At 42.1% G+C, this 16,119-nt stretch overlaps 1 protein-coding gene across 1 annotated transcript in view; it reads right to left on the reverse strand.

The window, feature by feature from the left end:
* The window catches only part of LOC139317260 (interferon-induced GTP-binding protein Mx2-like), a 37,395-nt gene extending 26,117 nt beyond the window's left edge, over positions 1-11,278 (reverse strand). The window contains exons 1-6 of the mRNA XM_070944281.1: positions 11,210-11,278; positions 9,481-9,567; positions 8,445-8,637; positions 7,102-7,245; positions 1,460-1,614; positions 361-499 (exon numbers count right to left, since the gene is read on the reverse strand). Coding sequence (XP_070800382.1) covers positions 361-499; positions 1,460-1,614; positions 7,102-7,245; positions 8,445-8,637; positions 9,481-9,531 — 682 coding nt within the window. The 5' untranslated portion in view covers positions 9,532-9,567; positions 11,210-11,278. The remainder of the gene's footprint in view (positions 1-360; positions 500-1,459; positions 1,615-7,101; positions 7,246-8,444; positions 8,638-9,480; positions 9,568-11,209) is intronic.
* Between the last annotated feature and the right edge of the window lie 4,841 nt (positions 11,279-16,119).

The raw sequence follows: 16,119 nt of genomic DNA on the forward strand, positions 1-16,119 counted from the left end.
CTTTATTATGGGAACCATCTGCCTTCTTCTTCACACCTGTTAAGAAGTCCTTGCAAAGTTTCCAGACTCTCAAAAATTTCAGTGGAACTGTAGAAATTTCGTTTTTCCAACTAACCCATGTAATCAACATCTCCCGCTCCTTACTCTAATGACAAGTTGAAATGAAGAGACATGTAGCTGCCAATGTTTCATTCTTGACAACTGCATCGATAAACAGAAATTTAATAAAATCAGACTTCCAATAACTTTTAAGAATTTTTTTGAAAAAAACCTTACATTTCCAATAAAAAAATATTTTACAATAGTATCCTACTGTATTTCATGAGTAGAAAAAATATTTTAATAATCTCATTAACTTACCAAGTGTTCTCTGTCCTTCGGGATCTACTGTTTGAGCCATTTTCAATGCCTCTGTAGTAGCAATATCAACATTACTTGGAACCACAACCAAATTTATGGTTTCTTGTTTGGTAATATAACTTTGAATTAATTTCATGATCTGTAATTAAATTGCATTTTATGTCAGGCATAGGTAGAGGATAAAATGATTTTCAATGAAGCTTGAAAGAAGAAATAATTTATTCTATCAAGGCTATCATAACTATGCATAAAATTATTATGTATTATGAAAGTATTATGTAATGTATAGTACATAATCTGCAACTTACTTTAACACCCACCCACCAAATTCTGTTTCACAGATGCTGCTTCTATGTGGAGCATTCAATATCTGTGAAGGAGGAACAATGTGCCTGTCCACTTTATCCAGATATTAAGTATCCTCTGTCCATAGGCTTATATATGAAGAGCAGGAAGCCTATGCAGGGGAACACTGTAGGGTTCCATACATCTGGATATCATGATTACTAGGCTGGGGATATTATTCAGTTCCACTGGCATTCCAAGGTGTATTAAATAGACAGCATGAACTCAGCATAATTTCTGGAATCCATTTACTGAATAAAGATCAACCAAAGGAAAGATAAATTCTATAGATAGCCCTCACTTAAGGACCACAACTGGGACAGGCAACTCAGTCATTAAACGCCACCATCACTAAGCAGAAACTCATGTGATCACAACACTTAAAAACCTTAATTCTGATTTGGTCTGTCTGGGAAACGTCACCTGAACACAACTTAATTGTTTTACTTCTGCATCTCTATTAACTCTGCTTGTCATAAGCCAGTTGCAGAGCGCACAAATGGTAATCACGTAATTGCCGGATGCTGCAATAAATGCATCTGTAGCAAAGCTATCTGTTTTACACCATCGTAACTTCAAATGGTCACTAATTGAGGCAATCAGTAACAGACAACTATATGTACATTTCATTCCTGAAATATGTAAAGATCTTTCCTAGCAGAAATTAGGAGTAAACAATGCTGTCATATCTTCATGCCCCTAATTCAGTTGATAATCAGATACCTATCACTTTATAAAATCTTTTTTATTTTACCTGATTGCCAATGTCTTGTGGTTGATTACCTACTGCCACTCTTGTAATTCCTGGAAGATCAATTAAGGTGAGATCTGGAACATCTGGAGAACTAATTTCCAGGGTAATTAATTTGTTGCTAATACCCAGTCCTTCGCCAGCTATTGCATTCTGGGCTATGTTATATGAGGCAAAACAAAGCAACAGACTCAGTTATGGGAAACTCCTTATATAGAGCAGTTTTATCAAACCATCATTTGTTCTAAAAGACCTCTGAAGAAAACAGACTAGCATATATTTTTAAACAGGCTTGTTTCCTGTAATAGTTTTAAGTATGTAGGTACTTCTGTGTACTCAAATGTAACTATTTATGCTAAAATTGTTTCATAACACATAACTTTTAAACTTTACAATTAGATACATAGATAATACAATACTATATTTTTAAAAAGTCAAGCTGGAAAGCTGTGCAAGCATTTAATAAATATTAGTAGAGGGGCCTCCTTACTGTGCTAGCTTTTTAGCTAGTAGTATTATTTCTGTTTTCATAGCTATAATAGATGATCCACACAGAATAACTTGGGAAAGCAATGCTAGCTAGCATTTATTTTATCATGATTCATAGCAAGGCTGAAACATACCCTAGTTTAATTTATTATTGAAAACCAGGATATTAGTGCCTGGTCAGCGAAAAAGCAGAATCAAAAATAAAGGATAATTGTGTGACAATTAAAAGGAATGACACAAGGAAAGTAACAAGAAAAAATACATCTTCTAATGTATAGAATATAAAAATATTCTATCTAAACTATTTCTCAATCAAATAATAATAAATAATAATAATAATAATAATTTTATTTCTATACCGTCCTTCTCCCGAAGGACTCAGGGCGGTGTACAGCCTATTTAAAAACAGAATAGACATCAATTTAAAATAATTTAAAAGTATTAAATAAATTTGGCTTAATTTAAAACCCCAAAAATTTAAAACATCCAATTTAAAATTATGTTGCTAACCCAGCCTGGCAGAACAATAGGGTCTTAAGTGCGCAGCGAAATACCCGGAGGTCAGAAATCTTACGAATTTCCGGGGGCAGTTCATTCCACAGGGCTGGGGCTCCCCACAGAGAAGGCCCTCCCCCTGGGTGTCGCCAGCCGACATGACTTGGCCGATGGCACCCTGAGGAGACCCTCTCTGTGGGAGCGGACTGGCCGGTGGGAGGCTATTGGTGGCAGAAGACGGTCTCGAAGGTACCCGGGTCCTGTGCCATGGAGCGCTTTAAAGGTGGTGACCAACACCTTGAATCACACCCGGAAGACCACTGGGAGCCAGTGCAGCTTGTGCAGGAGGGCGCAACGGGTTGCACCCATAACCACCCGCGCGGCCGCATTCTGGACCAGTTGGAGCCTCCGAGTGCTCTTCAAGGGGAGCCCCATGTAGAGAGCATTACAGTAGTCCAACCGGGAGGTAACAAGGGTGTGAGTGACTGTGCGCAGGGTGTCCCGGTCCAGAAAGGGCTACAACTGGCGAATCAGGCAGACCTGATAAAAGGCCCCCCTGGCCACGGCCATCATATGCTATTCTAAAGACAGCCGTGCGTCCAGGAGGACACCCAGATTGCGAGCCCTCTCTGTGGGGGGCAAAGATTCACCCCCAATAGTCAGCGATGGCACCTGCTGACTATATCGGGACGTCGGAAGCCACAACCACTCGGTCTTGGAAGGGTTGACTCTGAGCCTGTTCCTCCCCATCCAGACCCGCACGGCCTCCAGGCAGTGAGACATCACATCAAGGGCATCGTTGGGGTGGTCTGGGGTGGAGATGTACAGCTGAGTGTCGTCAGCGTACAGGTGACACTTCACCCCAAAACCACGGATGATCTCACCCAGCGGCTTCACATAAATGTTGAACAGGAGGGGCGAGAGGACCAACCCTTGCGGCACTCCCCATGCGAGATGCCTCAAGGTCGACCTCTGTCCCCCTGCCAACACAAACTGCGAGCGGTCGGAGAGGAAGGAGGAGAACCACTGCAGAACGGTGCCCCCTATTCCTAACCCCCTCAACCGCCGCAGCATGATACCATGGTCGATGGTATCAAAAGCCGCTGAGAGATCTAATAGGACTAGGACAGAGGAGCAACCCCTGTCCCGAGCCCTCCAGAGATCATCCACCAACGCGACCAATGCCGTTTCTGTGCTGTACCCCTGCCTGAAGCCCGACTGGCACGGGTCCAGATAGATAGCTTCATCCAGGTGTCGGGGAAGCTGTCATGCCACCACACTCTCAACAACCTTCGCCACAAAACGAAGGTTGGAGACCGGACGGTAGTTGGCTAATTCAGCCGGGTCCAGGGAAGGCTTCTTGAGGAGGGGCCTCACTACCGCCTCTTTCAAGGCGGCAGGAAAGGCACCCTCGCTCAGAGAAGCAGTTATAATCCCCTGGAGCCAGCCTCGTGTAACCTCCCGGGAGGCCAGTACCAACCAGGAGGGACACGGGTCCAATAAACACGTGGCGGCACTAATCTTACCCAGAACCCTGTCCACATCCTCGGGAGCCACAGGATCAAACTCCTCCCAGATAACATTCTCAAGACCTGCCCTCGTCTCCTCCCGTGGACTCATCCAATTGGAGTCCAAGCCATCCCGAATCCGAGCGACTTTATCATGCAGGAATTGCACAAAATCCTCAGCACGACCCTGCAAGGGATCTTCCCGCACTCCCCCCTGAAGAAGGGAGTGGGTCACCCTAAACAGGGTGGCTGGGCGGTTCTCTGCAGATGTGATAAGCGCGGAAAAATGGTTAGATTTTGCCGTTTTTATCGCCACTAGGTAGGTCTTGATATAAGACCTCACCTGTGTCCGGTCGGAATCGGATTGACTAGTCCTCCAAATGCTCTCTAGGCATCTTTTCCGACGCTTCATCTCTCTCAGCTCCTCAGAGAACCAAGGAGCCAATTGAGATCAGCATCGGGTCAGAGGCCGCAAAGGCACGACGGGGTCCAAAGCTCCAGCGGCCGCCCTTTCCCAGACGGCCACCAGCTCTTCAGTCGAGTCGTGTGTCAGAGTCTCAGAAAACGGCCCAACCTCCGTCAGGAACCTTTCGGGATCCATCAGGCACCTGGGACGGAACCATCTGGTCGGTTCCGTCTCCCTGCGGTGGGGGAAAGCGGTAGGAAAGTCCAGGTGGAGGAGCGAATGATCTGTCCATGACAAGGGTTTGATGTCTAGATCCCCTCTACCAAGATCATTCAACCACTGACCAGAGATAAAAATCAAGTCCAGAGTGTGTCCCCCTATGTGAGTGGGGCCTTGAACTACTTGGGTCAGGTCCATGGCCGTCATGGAAGCCATGAACTCCCGAACCACCTCTGACGCCTCACCCGCAGATGGAAGGTTGAAATCCCCCATGACAATAAGTCTGGGGGTATCAACCGCCACCCCAGCAATGACGTCGAGTAGCTCGGGCAGGGTCGCTGCCACGTGGCAGGGAGCCAGGTACGTGGTCAGCAAACCCATCTGCACCCCACGGCCCCACTTCACACAAAGGGACTCACATCCGGCTATCTGAGGAACAGTGGTCTCCCTCGGACAAAGACTTTCCCTAATAATCACCGCCACTCCCCCACCCCTCCCCTGGGCCCTTGGCTGATGAAATGCATGGAAACCTGGCAGGCACATTTCGACGAGGGGGACCCCACCTCTTGGTCCAACCAGGTCTCTGTAATACCTGCCAGGTCCGCACCCCCCTCCGAAATAAGATCACAAATAAGGGGGGCTTTATTAACCACCGACCTGGCATTACACAACAGCAGCCGCGGACCCTGGGCCTGAAACTCTGCGCAACCCAGGACACGAGTTGCGCATTGGGGGCCGGAGTGTGCAATCGCTCGGAGACAGCGCATGCGCACCCCCGACACTTGATGTGCCCCCCTGCGTCCGCCATACCTGCCCCTCCCACTTATCACATTGATGGAACTGCCCTTTTTTTCGCCACCCGGAACCCCGGTTAGGTTACCCTTCTCGCCTCCTCTGCTGCGCCCAACCAACCCACCACCCCGCACAGTAGCTATATGGATCCCCCCGGTCCATCTCTACAACCCCCTCCCCCCTTCCTGGGTCCCCTTAAAAACCCCTCCTCCCTCCCAGACCCTTTTAAAATACAAGATGAAAATTTGACTAAAAAACCCCACAACCTCCTCCTCGCTGCATGCCTCATGTGTATACTCTCTCACAATGCTCTCACAATCTAAACATGCTTTTGGCAGCTTGATTAAACTTGACTCTAATCCAGGGGTGGGCTACTGGGGGTTCAGGAAGACCTCTAGCTAAGATTCTGTGCAGTTTGGAGAACCCCCAAATCCCACTCCTGGCTGGCCATGCACACTCTACCCTGCCCCTCCCAGGAGTCCCCACATGGCCCATTTTGGGGTGTACAGGGTGAAAAATGGGCCTACTGGAAGTTCGGGAAGGCTGGAAACTGGCCCGTTTCCAGCCTCCAGAGGGCCCCCAGAGCCTGGGGAGGACAAAAATGCCCCTACCTCCGCTGTGGTGCAGGAGGCAGATTAGGCCATGCCCACCCAACAACTGGGCAGAGAACCTCTTGCTAAAAATTTTAAAACCCACCCCTGCTCTAATTATCTCAATTTCAATTTTGGTAATCTCTCATTTTACATTTTAAAAATTTCATACACTAGAATCTGTTACTTTTTAATCCCCACCCCCCAAAAAAATACTATAGCAAATGTTTTCAAGGGAAAAATGATTGCAGCACAGGAAACCTGCTTGATTTAGTAGGAACTTCTGAAAATGTGCATGGGTATTGATGCAAAAGAGATGCCACTGTGGGGACAACTAATTAGAAAATAGTGCCCCCCCCCATTTTTTTTAAATCACAGAATTCAAGGGCAGACTGAAGAATGTTTCCTTACATTAACTTTCCAGAATACTTTATAATCCAAAGTGGCCTTTGCACTTTTTTTTTTAAACAATCCATTTCCAAACCAAAACTGAATGGCACCTTTCTCTAGTTTTGAAAAGAAAAGAAAATGCTTATGTGGACCCACAGATGTTTCTGGAAATCAAAAAATAAAACAAAACTGGAGATACTTTGGTTTATAGCACAGCATCTTTCCCTTAATATACATGAATGTACATAAAAATAAAAGAACCTTGAAAAAATGAAGTTAGGGCGAAGAGAAACTCAGTATTCGCTAAGGTGGATGTATAGATAATTTGTGGCATGTTCAACCATAGAAGTATGGTTGTCTGTCATAAGTCAAGAACTACTTGTACTCTCATGGCTGTGAAGCAGAATTTGCTTATGGAATGTACAACATGAATCTGAGAGTAGAAAAGAAATATATACCCCCTTTCTTTTCTCAGTGAACATTTTAAAGTAAGATTGTGAAAATATAATACAATTTGAAATTTCTAACAGCAGCAAACATGATTAAATATTTAGATTAAAAGTCAAGGGAATTAAAATCAAATATCAAATGCAAGCAAAAATATGTTTAGAAGTGAAACCACTGTAAACTACTAGTGTAGACCTTCATTCTACTTCTATCCTTCACTACAATTACAGAACTATTGTAAGCTAAAATTCTATATATACTGATCGTTTTAAGGAAAACAAAACCCCTTCTATTGTTACTGAATGTTACCTCTCCTAACTGCAGCTTCCACCTCTGATGGATCTTTCAGTTCCACTTCTGTTTCTAGATACACCATTTTCCCCTTCCATTCTTTATTATTATTATTATTACTTTTTTTCATCTTGAGCTCCAAGGGGCATCTGGTAACAATCCCTGCAATGTTAAAACATTGTTCTTAATTTTATAGATATCATCTATTTTATTAGATATTTAACAACATAAGAAGAGAAGCAGAAAGAAAAATAACTGCTAAATACTGTGCTGTCCATTTCTTGGTTTCTGGTTTGTTTGTTTTTTGCATAGTTTTAATTTTTTTTAATTTGCATAGTTTTTATTTTAAAATTTAAATAATTTTAAATTTTAAAATGTAAACCTATTCTGAATGCCATTCAGCTGTGTGCTAGGTAGTAACTGTCTTTGGATATGATTACAGTTTTTTTTGATACACGCAGAAGCCATCCGGTTTGGAAAATTAGCACAAAAACTGATTTGGATTCAGTTGAAGCTAATATGAAAATAAGAATGAAAATAAGTAGAGAATGGACTGATTTGCCGTATTTTTCAGAGTATAAGACCCTCCGAAGTGTAAGACGCACCTAGCTTTTGGGGAGGAAAACAAGAAAAAAAAATCTGCCTCTGCCTCCCAGCAAATTGCCTCCTAGCAGCAAACAGCCTAGTCAGCTTTTTTGGCCTCCGTGCATCACGTTTTTGGCCCATTCCAGGTGGTGGGGGCTGCTGCCGCCACTGCCTATCCTCACTGCCTGGAACTGGCTGAAAACAGGATGCGTGGAGGCCGAAAATGGGGTGCATGGAGGCCAAAAATGGGGTGTGCAGAGGCGGTGATAGGCGGTGGCGGACAGTGACGATCCCTGCAGCCTGGAACAGCTGATCGGTGGTATTCCAGGAGGCAGATCCAACCACCAATCAGCTGCTCGTGCTAAATCAGGCTGTGCTGAAGCTGACCAGGCTGTTTGCTGCAAGGAGGCAGAGGCCAAAGGGTAGGGGCTGGCAGGTGGATGGGGCTTCAGCAACATAAGATGCACAGACATTTCCACACACTTTGTGGGGAGGGAGTGTGTCTTATACACTGAAAAATACGGTACATGTTTCAATTAGAAAAATATGGAAGTTCATATTTGTTCTAGGCTCCTGAAGTTCACAAAACTAATTGAGCATCTCTCAAACGCTTCATTCCAATTGAAAATCTGTCTACAGCAGGTGGTTCTCAAGACGAACTATAAACCCCATTCCCCCAGTAGAACAATAAGACTTGTAGGCCAACATAACAGAATAGTACCAGCTGGAGAAGTCTGTTTGCATACAAAGAAGAAAAGCTTTGGGAAAATTCTCACCACTGCCTCTAGGAAGGGCAACTCCAGACAAGGCCTCTAGAACTGAACTTTTTCCAGAGCTCTGATCTCCAATCACAGCAATTGCTGGCAACGCCAAGTCCTTTTCCACTCCAAGGGCTCTTAGTGAATCAATGAGGTCAATACAGGGACGGACCTTCTCTTCATATTGGCTGCACAGATGATTTTCTGTTTCCTAAGGAAACAAAACAAAATACAAAGTTGCCTCCTCCACTGACCTTGGAATTTACTCTTCCTTAATTTGGAAATCTCATCCCAAATGAGCTGGAACAGTGTTTTCTGTGAAAGGAATTACTAATAAAGAGGTGATGAACATTTAAAAAAAAAACCTGCAAGATTGCACCTTAGTTTCCTTTTGCTTCATCAAAATAACTCTTGTCAATTCAGTTGAGGTACAGATTCCTAAACACTGTTTAGGAAGTTAAGCTGATGACTGCGAAGAAAGGTACAGATAGTCCTTGCATTCTGGCTGCCTTGGGCAGCAACTGTTCAAAGTTTCGGCAATGGAAAAAAACCACAACTTTGGGACCAATCTTTGCATTTACAATCACTGCAGCACCCCATGATGATGCGATTGCCATCTGTATGCTTTGCAGTTGGCTTGTGACAAGCAGAGTTAATAGTGAACATATAAATAAAATCATGTCATGGTCATGTGATTTTTCACTTAGCAACCACAGCCCTTCACTTAATCACCCAAGGGAAATAAATCTATCATGGTCATGTGATTTTCCACTTTCAGTCCCAGTTGTGGTTGCTAAATATTGACTACAGGTATAGCTTTGCTGTCTTTACTGCTTTAGGATTGTTTATTTTTTCCAAATATGATTTTATACATATATACATACATTAAAGTAGTATGTAGACCTACTGCTGTCATCTCCAGTTTTCTCCATGACAAGAACCCTGTGAGTGTGATTTCGGCTGAGTGAGAGCAACTGCCTCCAAAATCACCCAATCAGCTTTCATGCCTAATTGACACCATAAAATATAATCTGGACATATGGCATAGCAGTACCTTTTTGAACCTTTTATTCGGAGAATACTCAGTATTTCTGGATTTCTTCATGTCAGACTTTGTAGTGTCTATGCAGCAAAAAATGTTCTGGAATAAAAACATTGTTAGTTCATAAAAGATGCTGCCATTCTTGGCAATAATATCAGTGACATCCCTCACTTGATCCTTAAGATTCTGTGGTTTTGATGTCCACTTTTAACTGCTTTTATCAGCAGCTAATTATAATTTAGAAAGTACACTAGCAGAGTAAATTGCATAATCAAAGCATTAAATAAACATCTGTCAATATTTAGCATAAATAGTGCATTGCCTCAAACAAAAACAAAAAAAGCTCTGGTGCTAACCTGTTAAAAACTGAATTCTGAGTGAATTTTTTTTTATTTTATAAACAAACAAACATACAATGCATAATCAATTCTTCAGTGTATCATCTAGGTACATCCTTTATGTTGACTTCTTACTCCTCTGATCTTCTTAATATTTTCCATTCATTTGTTATAACATTCTCCCCACATTATTCATTTATTATAACATTCTCCCCATATTTCTTGCTTACTATTAATACATTTATCTATCTTCACTCTCCCCTTTCTTTTTCCATTGTTTCATTGCAACGTTACCCTATATATATCTCTTCTCTGACCAATGGTAAAATTGTCCCCATATCTTAAAATATTCTGATTCCTCTCTTTCATTAATTATCAAAGTCAATTTATTCATTTCTGCACAATCTAATATTTTTTAAATTACTTCTCCTTCTGAAGGGATTTTCTCTGCTTTCCATCTTCGCGCAAATACTATCCTTATGCATTGTATGTTTGTTTATAAAATAAAAAAAATCATTCAAAAACAAAACAAAACTGGATTCTCTTCAGTAAAAGCATTTTTGTTGAAATAAGCAGCTACAAGCCACAGCTACAAGGTCTCTAAAGATTGTCTTTAGTAGTGCTAAAAAGCATCTCCAAACATTGGTCCTACTGACAGCTTCCCCTTCTTACATTCAGTTAAATGCCAGGCAATTAATTTGACGGCAGGCAAGCATCCTCAGAAATGCAATTTATATGAGATTATACAACTCATTTTCAAAGGGCTTGAATCCCTGCCTTCCTGCTAATTTATTTACTTCCTTCCTTCCTTTATTTATTTTATTATTTACTGCTAATTTATTTACTTCCTGCTATTTTATTTACTCCAAATCCCATCACTCCAAAAGTTCATTTGCTGCTTTCAAGATCAAGCAGAAACTCTTATACACTACAAGAACGTTCGCACGTTTAATTCCAAGTAAGCTCCATCGCTGTGACTTTTGATCTACGGTTCTACCTTCGCTTGTTCTCTGAGATCAAGTATTGTGGCTTATTAAGCAAACCATGGTTTTACAAGGCACGTAGCTTGCACAGGAGCGCTCTCTACAATCTGCAGAGTCAGTGATTAGTTGGGAATTCAGTCTTGTTCCTGATGCTCAAAGGATCTCTGCGCTCGTCAGTGGGGAAAACCCAGCAACTTCGGGACTCTCCTTCTCTTCTTGTTATTCAAACACTTCGAGGCATCTTATGTCGGACCCCCTTTCCCTGGCCCCCAAACCACCTAGATAATTGGGGGTCCTCCGGCAGTCTTATTTAATTCCCTTCGCTGAAACCAACTACATTCCGCCAAGAACAAGACTCTCAACGCCAGGAAAGGTCGTGCAATTTGAAATCCCTTTCATGCTGTAAGACCATATTCTTACCTTTCAGGCTCTGAGTAGGGAGCGTCGGAGAAGACGATGCTTTCCAAGCGCAGTTCGGGGGAAGACTACGGGATCGGCAACACAGGAATGACCCATCCTGTTCAGTTTCTCGATGAGGAGAAATCGAAACTTACTCCGGAAACGAAAGAAATCGGCAATACCGAGAGCTTTCTGTTTCCCGGGAAACAGCGCTCGCTCCCTTCACTGGCGAGTTTCGTTTCTGATTGCTAATGTGAATCAGTTTCCGGAGAAGGAAGAACACGAAACCCCAAAACCACTTCCCCCCCACCCCCAGACCTCAACTCCAATGATGATCACCTTCTCTCAAAAGGATTAGCAATAAATGACCCCATTCTTTGCTTTGCTAAAATACTTTTTAAAGTATTTTAAAAACTGCTAAAGGTAAATACAACAAATGATTAAATATTAAGAAGCGTGAAAATAATAAAGTAGCAGTTTGTGATGGGCTGGCTGCTAGAACAAAGCAAGGTTATGGCAGATACTTGAAAGGAGACTTGGAAGCTTGTAATTGTGGAGTCTGTCTGGCAAGAACAAAGAATGCTTATTCATAGAGAATATGCAGACTTAACACTTGTAGCAATTGTAGGTGGTTTGAGGACTGGTAACAGTAACAAAGAGTTAGACATCCTGCATAGCTTAGTTAAAAATTAGGAACAGAGATGGCCTGGACTAAATAGAATGTGTATTAGATAACTCCTTGAGCATTCATTAGCCAAGGTTTAGGAATAGGGATGGCTACAGACCAATAGAACAAATCGTTAGATCATTACTAAAATGTTTATTAGATGATATTTCTCATTATCCTGCCTTGTCTCCCCTTCTGCTTTAGTGAACATGTATAGAACTTTCTGAATCCTTTGTTCTGGGCTCTTGCCATTTTGGCCAGGACCCCTTTTCTTGGAGCACTCCAATAAAAGAAAACAAAACCTGCACCTCATGTTTGTGTCCTTTATTGGCCTCAGCAGCAGGTTCAGACCCGAGTTGGGAACATTTGTTTAGTCCACCACTGAATTCTTAAAGAGGCATAATTCATATTTTAGTTCCAGTAGTCCCTCTTCTAGTCTCTTGAAGAGACTAGAATCATTGGAAATGTGGATTTACAGACGGCTGTTACATATAAGTTGGGTTGACAAAATCAGAAATGAGGTGATAAGCCACCTGGGAAAGCCAAGGGAAATCATCAAAACCATAAAAAAGTGAAAAAAAGTGAAAGAAAGAGATGTGATGTGATAGCCAGAAAAAAACAGCATACTTCATTAATCCTTGGTAGTACAGGGGTTTAAGGCACCCTGTTATTAAGCTTATTAAGACCAGCTGCCTGCAATTACTGCAGGGTTCGAATCTTGCCAAGGCTCAAGGTTGACTCAGCCTTCCATCCTTTCTAAGGTAGGTGAAATGAGGACCCAGTTTGTGGGGGCAATAAGCTGACTTTGTATAAATATACAAAAGGATGAAGGCTATTGCTGAGCACATTGTAAGCCGCCCTGAGTCTTCAGAGAAGGGCGGCATATAAATCAAATTAAAAAAAAAAAATCCTCCAAGGAAAGATTGAAGGCAAACGATCTCCAGGCAGAAGAAGAAGATCATAGCTTCAAAATCTAAGGGACTGCTTTGGACAAAACTCAACAGCACTTTTTCATGTGGCTGTTGATAAAAATAGGATCGCCAACATGATCACCAACATCCAATGATGGATATGGCACAAGAAGAAGAAGATCGGCTTTTCAACTTTTCAAGAATGATCCTGCAGTTTTAGTGATTCTTTATCCAGAGCAAAGCTGGCTTTTCAGAGCTGCAATCAGAATAAGAGAGTAATAGAGTTGGAAGGGACCTTGGAGGTCATCTAGTCCAACCCCCCCTCAGGCAGGAGACCCTACACCATTTCTGACAGATGACAGTTCTTGGTTACCAACTGCTCATCCAGAGACCAAAGTTATGATGGAAATGAAAAAGTAGGTCCTCAAACCTGCACCCATCACTTTATCACAGTATCCCACAGTATGAGCACTTTGTAACCAGAATGCATTTATAATGACTGCTGTGTCCACACACTCACCTGATCACAAGATTTGTAAGCTTCACTGACAGCTGCGTGCAAGAAAAATCAATGAGGAACTGGCAGTAATTTGTAAATTGTGATCATACATTGTGCTTAACAATCTATTGTGTTTTGCTTAATAACTGCAGCTAAACTTACATAGTAAATCTGCTGCTGTCTTGTGATATTTCACTTAATAAACATGTAGTATATTGAAGGAGTTGCTGGTTCCATTTGCAGTTATTATGTGAGGACTACATGTATTCTACTGTTGCCAGCTCTGACTTTTCCAAAAGAAATTCTGGCAAGAACTGGCATAAAGGGAGAAGTAATTGCAATCAGTCAAATTTATTCTGATTTAGCAGTCTAAAACCCACTCAAATGAATTGTTTTCTTGTTACTCCTACAACCTATTTATGACTATTGTAGTTATTTCTGCTGTGGAGCCAAAGTCTTCTGGGCTAGGGATTCATGTCCAAATCCCACCAAGCAGAAGAAAACCATAAAGATCCTGAGGTCATTCTGCCACTACTCCAAATACTGTTAGCATCAATTGTATACAATAGTCACAAGTAAATGTATGACAAAATAGAATTTAAACATGAATAGTTTATTGTTCTTACCATATCTAAAGCAATTTTTTTTGGTCTTTTAATGATCCCCATAATCCCTTGCATGGGGTGGAGTTGGGGCAACAGAATGGAGTTGAGTGTTTACTGGCTGGATGCCCTTCCTGTCACCAATGCGGAGTTCGCGGCAGATATATTCTCATTGTGCCCAGAGAGAGAAATATCTGCCTCTACCTAGGATTGAACTCACAGCCTCCTGATTTGAGGTGACAGCTCCACCACTAGGCCACTGCACCACTCCTTACCATATCTAATGCAATGCATATATTAAATATTGTAGCATACTGTGAGATTATGAAAGGTTCTTATAACTAGGTGTGAGGATAGGGCACTAAAACAGAAAGTGATTTTTTCAAAGTGATTTTCAAACTAACTTCATTGTTGATTTGTTGATTGCTAAATTGGCAACACATCCACATGTCTCTTAAATGCAGCTTAAATATGTTTCAGTAATCCTTATTTATTGCTTATTATACCTTATGATTCATCCGTGTCTCATTCCTACTTCATCACTGAGGTCTCCTCACTGCATATTCATTTGATGTGATGTGATGTTTTCCATCTTCTCCCTACCCAATCCTTGCTACCATGGCTTAGAGTGCTTCGGCAGCAACCATGATGTTGACACAGTCAGGGCTGGAATCTGTCCAGCTCCTCCTAGCTGCTTAATGCTGCAGTATATAAATCCATACTTTTCTGTCCTGGCAACTGCCTCTGCAATATTCAAAAGAGTACGCGGGGATTCCCTTGGCAAAAGTTGTTAAATTATTCCTTTAAAAATGCTATTTACATGAATTTGGAATAATGCAAGTCTGATATTTTTCAAAGTGACCAGGGCTACCATTTTTACTGCATTAAGGTTAGGGAGCAGCAGGGAAATCAAGCTAAATAAAAAAGAAAGGGGGGGGTTTCACCTGTCACTATTTATCAGCAGGCCAGCTATCAGCTATGTTTTTAGATAGAGTAACAGAGATCGGGAGAAAGAGAACAAGCAAAAGAGCAAATGAGCAAGAGAGAGAGTGAGGCAAAGCAATAGAGCAAGTGATAAAATGTAAATGAGACCCAGAGGGCATCCACAGAGTTTTCCCATCAAATGACAAAAGCAGCATTGCACTATTGCAATATAAACTACATATTCTATACATGCATGCAATCTCACAGTGCACATCAAAAGGGCAGAGCTTGCATTGCAATGGCACAACACTGCTTTCATTATTTGCCTCCCTTTGAGCTCCTCCCACAGATGCCTGTGTTGCTTCTGACAGAGTACCAGAGAGACAGAATATGAGAGAAACAGAGGAATCCAAACAGTGAGAGAAAGAGCAAGACAGCGAGAGAGATGAGTGAGCAAAAGACAAAGCCTTTGTTTTCCTTTTCTTGGAAGAAAACCAGGAGAGCAAAGAGTTTTAGCAACAAGCCAAGAGAGAGAAAGGTAGTTTGTTGGATGGGATGGAATGCTTCAGCACCCCATCAATGAAACTAGTAATGATTTGGGGGTAAATCAGGAAAGGCAAAAAAGCCTCCACTTACCCTGCAGATCAGGTTCTGACAGATGGCTAAACCCAGAGGTCTAATGGTCTGTTAAAAATGACCTCCCTCCCCAAATCTGCTTATGCTGGGACAGCAGTTGGTGGATATTTTCCCTGCCATTAAGAAAGCCATCAATAATTTTTCTTTGCGCCAGAGGAAAGCTATCAAGAAAGTACCACCCCCCTCGTCTTGTTTCATGGTAGAGATCTGGTATTTGAGACAGGGCAAATTACATGGGCACACTTTTGTGCCATCTCACAAGCCAGAGGCACTTAAACTGTGTGCATGGATGGGCCCCTTTTAGCTCTAGTGAGCTTTCTGGCATGTACACACACACAGAGACAGCAATTTTACAAATGCACATTTGCAGGGCACTTCTTTGCTTTCAATGCATTGCTTTTCTAAGGGACAACATAAAACATCAATAGGAAAATACTTTTCTTTTTCACCTTTTCCAAGCCTGGTGTGTGTCAGATGACTAAGATCATAATTTCCAAAATTCTAGCTCTTTTGTGGTGGCTGGAAATGATAGGTGTTGCAACCCAACATCATGAAAGGAAAAGATAAAGCAGGTGTGGGGGAAGGGGATGCGTCTATAATTATTTACTATTCATGATAAAAATCAATTCTGCAATTGAATCCAGCATTTCAAATTGATTTTATCCAGAATTTTTTTTTTTTTGTCCACAGCT

Source organism: Pituophis catenifer, unplaced genomic scaffold (assembly GCF_029215685.1).
Source record: "Pituophis catenifer annectens isolate HBS135680 unplaced genomic scaffold, rPitCat1.0.hap2 SCAF_4, whole genome shotgun sequence".
In the NCBI taxonomy this organism is placed as follows: domain Eukaryota; kingdom Metazoa; phylum Chordata; class Lepidosauria; order Squamata; family Colubridae; genus Pituophis; species Pituophis catenifer.